Raw genomic sequence first — 9,534 nt, 5'->3', positions numbered from 1 at the left:
AAGGCTAGCATGCTATCACTTGAGCCACAGTGCCACTTCCAGCTTTTTCTGCTTATGTGGTGCTGAGGAATTGAACCCAGGGCCTCATGCATGCAAGGTAAGCACTCTACCACTGAGCCACCTTCCCAGCCCCCTCAGACAGACTTCTTAAAATGGAAGACACAGCAGCTTTGTGAATGTTTTTGAGAAATATTGATATTAGTGGTACAGCTGTCCAATATATTGTCAAAAGCACCTAATTACTTCTGGAGCATGATCTCAGCCCAACAGACTTTTTATATCTGTTAGAAGTTACTCCTTAGTGGAACTGTGGCTCAAAGTGGTAGGCTGCTAGCCTTGAGCTAAAGAGCTCAGGGACAGGCACCAAGGCCCTGAGTTCGAGCCCCACAGCCACCAAACAAACAAATGAAGAAAATAAAATAATTTTTTAAAAAAGAAATTACTCCTTTAAAGTGCATTTGATGTTTTTTGTTTGTTTTGGTGCTGTCCCTAAGATTTCTTTGCTCAAGGCTCTACTCTTTAAGCCACAGCCCCACTGCTGGCTTTTTTTGATGCTTAATTGGAGATAAGAGTTTCACAAACTTCCTTATGTGGGTTGGCTTTGAATCAAGATTCTGAGATCTCAGCCTCCTGAGTAGCTAGGATTACAAGCATGATCCATTATTGGCCAGCTGCATTTGGTGTTTTGAAAGAAAAAACATTTAAATTTTACATTGAACTAAACAAATAAATATAGTATAGTACAGTAACAATATTACTATAGTAACAATATTAGAATGTCAGTGTTATTTATTATTGACGTTTCTATTCTTATTTGAATGACTAAGTATAAAAGAGTACTAGACAGAAATATTTGAATATTACTATATATTTTTGTTAGATACCCAAGATAATTTATCTTATATAAAGCTAATTTAAAATGAAAGATGATACATATTATGTAGAATTAAAAATTTTATGGAGAATTTTTAAGTATATCAACATCAATAATTAGCATTTTAGGAAGCTAAACTTTAATTTATAAAGGTAATTATTTTTAACAGCTATTATTCTAACATTTAATATGTGCCACGTATTTTTCAAAGAGCTTTTACACATAGAAAATGTGAAAAATCGGGGCTGGGAAGGTGGCTCAGTGGTAGAGCGCTTGCCTTGCATGCATGAGGCCCTGGGTTCAATTCCTCAGCGCCACATAAGCAAAAAGAAAAAAAGCCGGAAGTGGCGCTATGGCTCAAGTGGAAGAGTGCTAGCCTTGGGCTGAAGAGCTGAGGGACAGCACCCAGGCCCAGAGTTCAGGCCTCATGACTGGACCCAAAAAAAAAAAAAAAAGAAAATGTGAAAAATCTATTATTTTTAATGAGGAAATAAGGTATAGAGAGATAAAATGAGTTGTCCAAGACCAGGCAGCTAATAAGAGACATTTAAAACTTGGAGAATATATTAACTACTTTTTCAAATTAAAAGCAGTTTTCTTGATTTTTAAAAATATTTTCCTGATTTAAATATCTGTAAAAATATAGAAACATATAGAATGTTGTAAAGAAGACCTAAATATTGCTGGCATAGGAGTGTGTGAGTGTGATACTGGTGTTTGAACTCAAGACCTCATACTTGCTAGGGGCCACCTCTGAATCGTGACTTTAGCCCTAATTGCTGACAAATTTTAGAGCAGAACTAATTTTAATTGGTTCTGTTCTTTTCTTTTCCAGTGCTGAGAGTCAAACTCTGAGCTTTGTTCATGTGAGGCAAGCACTCTATCACTGAGCTACATCCCTAGCCCTCAAACCAATAAACTTCAATTTGACTTTTCTTCATGGAAATAAATTGCATAGAAATACATTTTAGAAATATACTTAGGCATATTTTAGTTTTCTTTTTATTCAATTTCTGGCCATTGTTTACTAGGAATTCTTACTTATTAAAACACAATAAAGTAATTCTTGCGTTAAAGAATGATGTTAAGAGGTTATTATGGAAAAATATGTCAGAATTAATAGAAGAAAGGGCTACCTACAGCCAACCCCTAATACGTTGAAAGGAAGTGGTTGCATTTCCCACATCCCTGGGATAGCTACATAAGGTTTCCTTATAGTCAAATCTTAGCCTTGCCCAAGCACCTTTCTTTTCTTTTCTTACCTTTTGCTTCAGATGTGAGGCATGATTGTCTTCCTTTGCTGAGAGATACAGAGAACGAACCTGTTCCTGCACTGCGTTGTAAAAAGTTGTCTCCCAAAACTGCTGATTTGTCCAAATAGGGTGGTCCTGTACACAGGTGTAAGCAAACTGGCTGACTCCAGGAGCAAGTTTCTACAAGGACATACAATATCTATCACCATGGAGTTAGCAGACTAATGACAGTTCACAAGGTCACAGGTGCTACATTTAACCACAGAGGTGATCAAAGGCTTACTAATCAGCATTGAACTCATTTTTAACTGGCCAGTGTGGACTTTCTATTAAATCCTTTATAATCATAATTACTTCCATTTACCAAAATAGGCATTTTAAAAAACAGCTAAAAATCGAATTTATGAATTAGAGATATTTGAAAAGTCTTGTGCACAGAGTAGGCAGTAGACAATTAGGAGAACTAGAACATATCGTTAAAGACATCACAACCTAAAAAATTAATTTTAATTTTCTTTTACTTTTATTTAGAGTACTTTTGTTTCAGAGCAGACTACAGTTTAGACTAAATTAAAAAAATTATTAAGTTAGATGTCAGAGAACTTACAGCTTAGTTTTCTATCTGGAATGAAGAATTAGCTTGAAGGTTTAAATTATTGTGTAAGGCCATGTAACAATTATGTCAGTGGCAGAAATGTCTTTCAGGTCCAAGCATTTCTGGTTGCAAAGCCTCTGTTCTTTTTACTCTACCAAAATGATCTTCCAAAAAGAACTTCTTGCTTTAGGGCACACTAAACCAAAAAGTGGAATAGACACCAGAAATGCTGTGAACTTGGATGGTTAGAAACAGAGTGATTATGATTTTACCTACAAAAAAGTCTCTATGAATGGCATGCCATGTGCAAGTCCTGTCAGGATAGCACTGAGAACTACTAATGAGCTGATTGGCTATGACTCCATTCTTCCTATTAGGTGGCTATAAATTGGGGCAATGAAGCAAAAAGAAGGTAAGGTGTACAAAGATCATTATTCGTCTTCATGGTATCTTATGGGTTCACTTAAAACAGTTACAGGGATGAGGAATGGCACACTTACTTGATAGGGTGCCTGCTAGCCCCAAGTTCAAAACCCTAGTAATAAAAAAGACACAGTTGCTATCTATTTATAAGAGATCATGATTTTGAGAGCTACATAAGCAGAAGGTAAGATATACAGAATGAATCACACAGTGATATGTGAGACATGGATTACACAACTTTCCCCCTTTCACATTTTAGCTCCTCATTCTGAGGATTAACAATTACTGCAGTTGTGATGCAGAGGCCTATTCAGAAAGATTTTGTTGTTGTTGTTGCTCATGAGGCTTGAATTCTTGGTCTGGGCGCTGTCCCTGAGCTCTTCAGCTCAAGGCTGGTGCTCTACCACTTGAGTCACAGCACCACTTCTGGTTTTCTGGTGGTTAATTGGAGATGAGTCTCACAGACTTTCCTGCCTGGGCTGGCTTTGAGCCGTGATCCTCAGATCTCAGCCTCCTGAGTAGCTAGGATTACAGGCGTAAGCTACTAGTGCCCAGCTTCAGAAAGAATTTTTAAAGGCATGAAATTCAAGTGTGAGGAAAACAAAATTCTCAACTGACTTTCTCATGAATATAGTCAGAGGTAGTAGCATTTCTTTAAAAATGCAGTGTAAGTCAATGAACAACAGCTCTAACATCTTTGGTGTTTTGAAATTATATTAATATAGATGAGCTCAGAAAACCTGAGCTCTTAAATCCTTATCAGTTTTGTAAAACATGGTTTTAAGAAATCAATATACCAGAAAGTTATTAATTATAAACTAAAACTTGAGCTCTACAGGAATATGAGGGTTTGATGAAGCCCTCTCTTTCTCCTTCAGCGTTTTTCTCAATGATGTTGCATGTTATCTTTCCTTAGCACAGTATCAGCTGAAATAATATCTTCCTGTTTATTCATAAAATAAGACATAAATTAGATAATAACCTTCCTGTTTATAAAAGAAAAATGAATATGCAAAAACTTCCCTAAATCTTTTCAACTGAAGTGGGACTGCTTTATGTTCTGAGGCAGAAAAATGGTGCAAAACACTAACAGTGGCCTAAAGTTTCAGAACCCATAACCTGCTTATGAAGTGAGATTACAATAGTGAAGTGATCAAAGATAAATACCTTTGGTGCCTGACATATGCATAAGAAATCATTATTCTTAAGCACATAAAATATTATTTTTTCCAAAAATGAAATGTCTCTTCTTTCTTTGAGGCTTCCTGCTATGCCTAACTGTGAAGAAGGGACACATCTTTCCTTCCCAGTTAGAATAGATGGCCACTGCACAGATAGGCAGGTATATTCTTGGAACCAGTAGAGGGCAGTAGCACCTTATTTTGCCTAGACTTTATCATAGCTTGAGCTATAAATGGCAAAAGGCGCTTGCAGTTTGGTTGAGCTCAAAAATGGCTGGAAATTTAAGTACTGCTTGTCTTCACTGTACATTGGACAGACTCTAAGAGAGACTGGTTTTACCCAATATTGCACAGAAAGATGAGTAGATGAAATTAGAACCGGAATAAGGTTTTCCATTACATGGTTTCTTAAGATATAAAGTAATATATTTCACAAAACAAAATTATAACATAATTATGAAGAAAAAGGTGTAATGAGACTTTTTGGAGTTTAGTATACCCTGTGATAGTAACAATAGTTTTAGTGGATGGAGAAAATAAGCATTTGTGAACAAAACTATCTTCTAATTGCTTTTCTGGTTTGAAGTGAAAACTTTTCAAGCTGGTTTTTCAATCTGGTCAACATGTTATGAGCTTCATGACTGTTATGCTGAACACAGATGTCTATTAGTACATACTCAAAGTGAAAGGGTGATAGGGGTGTCATATGGTATCTCTGCTTCCCTTCAATTCTGACAACATTTACAGTTCTCAATAATTCTTATGATTCTGTCAGAAAGAAATAGGTGATATTTTGCCATTCAGTTTTATATGAGATGGTTAAGAATGTGTTGACTTCCTTCCTTATCTAGAAAAAACAGTCCAGAAGATACTAGGTTAAGCAATGTCATTCCACAAAGCTCTCAAAGGAAACCCAGCATGGAACAGGATATGGAGAATAAACTCATGGGGGGTCACCTAAACAGCAGGCCAGATTCAAATCCAAATAAATGGATACAGATCATACGAGGAGATGGTCAAGGGAAAGGGTAAGATGTTAGTACAAAAGGATAGACTACAGCCTTGTGTGTGGTCTAGGTATGTCTGTTTCCCAAACCCAAGGCTTTCCAACTACAGAACTCAGAGAGGAAACTAGGTTTTAGGAAAGAAAGCTAGTGAAAGGACTCATTCCATGATCTAAAAAAGAAATGTAGAACTCAAGAGAATCATTACAAGTATAAACACCCTAATTCCTCAAAGCAATCTTATGGCCCACTGAAATAAGCACTGTTGTCTCCCCATTGTAAAGATGAGAAAAGATGGCATACAAAAGCTATTTGTCCAGGAGGACATTATTAGCAAGTGGCAGAGCCAGAGCTGATTCAAACCAGTCATTTTTCAAACACTGTAAATTAAACAATCTCCTAGAACTTCATTGCATGAATAAACAGCATTTCTTTATTCTAGCTTTTGTTTGAACTTTTTTGTTGTTGTTCATGGGGCTTCAATTCTGGGCCTAGGTGCTGTCCCTCAGCTCTTCTGCTCAAAGGCTAGTGCTCTACCACTTGAGCCATAGCTCCACTTCTGGTTTTCTGGTGGTTTATTGGAGATAAGAGTCTCACGGACTTTCTGCCCAGGCTGGCTTTGAACCATGATCCTCAGATCTCAGCCTCCTGATTAGCTAGGATTATAGGCATGAGCCAACAGAGCTCAGCTTTGTTTGAACTTCTTGCATAAACATTATCGAGTAGATTTTCATCTTTTGATTAATGGTTTCAATATCATTGGAAGTACTTCAGAGGGCTCCCAAGAAATATGGCTTATTGTTTTCAATAACAATAAGCATCTGGGGTTTATTGGTCATTAGATGCTTTTTCCATGATAAATTGTTTCATACAAGGTTTTTACAAATCCACTATTTAAAAAAGTTAATAATACTTTAATACTGAATAATCAATTTAAGGTTCAAATTTGTAAGTGTGAAAGAATTCCCTTTTTTCTCATTTTTGTTAGTTTTACAATCAGCTTTTAAAATTCAAGTAGGGGGCTGGGAATGTGGCTTGTTGGTAGAGTGCTTGCCTAGCATGCACTAAGCCTGGCTTCGATGTCTCAGTACCAAATATACAGAAAAAGCCAGAAGTGGCACTGTGGCTCAAGTGGTAAGAGTGCTAGCCTTGAGGACAGAGCCCGGGCCCTGAGTTCAAGCCCCAGGACAGACCAAATAAAAAAGTCAGTTAAGCTGGGCACCAGTGGCTCACGCCTGTAATCCTATCTACTCAGGAGGCTGAGATCTGAGCATTGCGGTTCAATGCCAGCCAGGGCAGGAAAGTTTGTGAGACTCTTATCTCCAATAATACCACTAGAAAACCAGAAGTGGCGCTGTGGCTCAAGTGGTGGAGCACTCGCCTTGAGCTGAAGAGTGCTGGGAGAGCGCCCAAGCCCAGAGTTCAAGCCCCACGACCAACCAAAAAAATAAAAGCCAGTTAAAAAAAATTCAGGTAGAACCCAAGTATGGTCATATAATGCCATTAATTTGTATATTACTAAGATGAGTTTTAATCTACAGGTTTTGGCTAGTGTAGTTTTAATTCAAATAAGATCATCTGCTCTAAAGAGTTTTGTCCAGTCTAGTGGCTTGCTGGCAATGTCCCATTGGTGTCATTTGGCATAATTTTTTGGGCTCTATGCTTCCTACAAACTGGAAGTTGTATGTAGGTGCTTGATCAGTTTGAGCTTATCTGGCAAGAACATTCACAGATAGTATCACTCATAAGGGGAACATCTGATATTGTCTCATTTTGTGATATCAGAGGCTATTGGTAGTCAATGTTTAGAGTCATTTATCATTATAAGTAGTAAAAATTGATATTTTAATTCTCCCTTACATTACCTGAAATATTATTATAAAGAGAAATATTATTATAATATTAAATTATAAAGAGAAATTTCACACACACACACACACACACACACACACACACACACACACACACACACACACACACACACACACACACACACACACACACAGGGCCTCCATCAGAAAGAATGAAACCACCACACCACATTTGTTAGGGATTGGAAAGAAAAGACTTGGAAAAATATTTTATTAAATGAAGTAAGCCAGGCCCAAAGAAACGTAGGTCCCATTGTTTCTCTTATTTGTAATAGCTAGTATACATCTAGGATAATCTTACCGGACAAGTAGAAAAGGTAAAAGCTATGCACATATGACCATATAAGATGATGCTAGGCGAAATGAACCCCAAGATAGGGGGTTTATCTTTGTTGCTGTTGTTTTTAATGTGCTTATAATGTACTATGTGATTTTTTTGTTTCTTTTGTATGTTCTTCCCCCATGGTATAACCCCTGTTTTCACTGTATTTGATTCCAGCACTCTGCATCTTGTATATACATTTTTTTAATTTGGGGAGGGGGAGGGAAATAACAAAATGCTGAAACAAGGATGTAGGCTGACCCATTGTAACAATGAGATGTACAAAACACTATGCTGAAAATGAACTTTACAACTTCAGGGTGGGGGCTGGGAAGGTGGCTCAGTGGTAGAGCACTTGCCTTGCATGCCTGAGGCCCTGGGTTCAATTCCTCAGCACCACATAAGCAAAAAGAAAAAAGCCGGAAGTGGCACTGTGGCTCAAGTGGTAGAGTGCTAGCCTTGAGCTGAAGAGCTGAGGGACAGCGCCCAAGCCCAGAGTTCAGGCCCCACGACTGGAACCCCCTCCCAAAAAAGAAAGAAATGTACTCATTATCTTGCCCATGTAATTGTAACCCCTCTGTACAGTATTTTCACACACAAAAAAAACAATGCTAGAAAGGAAATGTACTCATTACCTTACTCATGTAACTGTAAACCCTCTGTACAATAAAAAATATATGTTAAAAAAAGTCTCATGGACTTTTCTTCCTGGCTGGCTTAAAAAAATCATGATCCTCAAATCTCAGCATGCTGAGTAGCTAGGATTACATATGTGAGCTACCAGTGCCTGGCTTAGAAAATGTTTTAAAATGTAGTTATTATATAATTAAAAGTTAAATAGAAAATGGATTTGAATTTAGGGCCTTATATTTGCTGGCCTGGTGTTCCAGTACTTGAACCACACCTGCAGCCCAGCTTTTGGATAGTCATTTTGGAGATGGAAGTCTAGCAAACTTTCCTGCCTAGATTGGCCTCAAATTTGATCTTCCAGATCTCAGCCTCCTGATTATAGGTTTGACCAACTGTTGACTAGCTCAAAAGAGGTATATTCTTTTTAAATTTGTTTTCAAGTGTAGTGATATAAGAAAAAAAAAATGTTTAGACTAAGGTAGTGAATAGGTCAACTCCTTAGACTACAATGATCTTGAGCCAGGGTACATAGGTTCGGCTAACACTCAGCAAGATCTACTGATGCTTTACTTCCTGAATCTTTGTTCCTAGGTAAGAATTTATAACTCTAAGTGCAAAAAAAAAAAAAAAAACAACAAAACACCTTTCACATACAAAATTTGGGTTGATTATGCTTATTTTCATTCTACTTACCAAGATAGCAAAATGGTCCCATAATTGTTAGATTTGGTCTTAATCTCTTAGGCTTTTATATCTTTCATCCATAAAGGACCCCTTGGCTGAAATCCGACTTACTGGGAGCTATTCCTGAAAACACTGTTCAAAGTAGATAATGTATAGTCCTTTTGTCTGGGCTGATAAGTGTATGCACAATTCCTCTTGGAGCAAAGGTAATCTTCTAAGTAAGCTGTCTTAAAACAAGATCTAGAGGAGAGTACTTACAAATTCATTATAAGGAACAGGAATAAGTTAAGGATGAAAGAGGGATTGTCAAAGCCTCATTAAGCAGATTCTACAGAAGGAGTAACTAATATATAAAAGGTAGGTTTACCTTAAATAATGTATGTTCTAAAGTAATCTGATATTTCCATGAATGAACTGAATACTGTTCTTAGCTAAAAATAGATTAAGCACCTTAAAATTTCTTTGATAACTAAAAAAAGGATAACCATAATCCATATTTTTTAGAGATGGATGAAAATGGCCTTTTTAGGACTTAGGAGGCTTTCCAGTAAACGGAAGCAGTAACTAGAAAGTAAATTATGTAAAAAGTGATTTTGGCAACTTGGAAAAAATTATATTAAGTGAAGTAAGCCAGGCCCAAAGAAACATAGGTCCCATGGTTTCCCTTATTTGCAATATCTAGTATATGTACGAGTCA

General features: G+C 37.0%; 1 protein-coding gene across 1 annotated transcript in view; it reads right to left on the bottom strand.

Moving 5' to 3' along the window:
- Window positions 1-9,534, bottom strand: part of Sbf2 (SET binding factor 2) — a 298,843-nt gene that overhangs the window by 73,872 nt on the left and 215,437 nt on the right. The window contains exon 18 of the mRNA XM_013028675.1: window positions 2,110-2,307. Coding sequence (XP_012884129.1) covers window positions 2,110-2,307 — 198 coding nt within the window. The remainder of the gene's footprint in view (window positions 1-2,109; window positions 2,308-9,534) is intronic.

Source organism: Dipodomys ordii, unplaced genomic scaffold (genome assembly GCF_000151885.1).
Source record: "Dipodomys ordii isolate 6190 unplaced genomic scaffold, Dord_2.0 Scaffold113, whole genome shotgun sequence".
Taxonomy (NCBI): domain Eukaryota; kingdom Metazoa; phylum Chordata; class Mammalia; order Rodentia; family Heteromyidae; genus Dipodomys; species Dipodomys ordii.
Note: the sequence above shows the minus strand (reverse complement) of the source record. Positions and strands in the feature narration are given on the sequence as shown.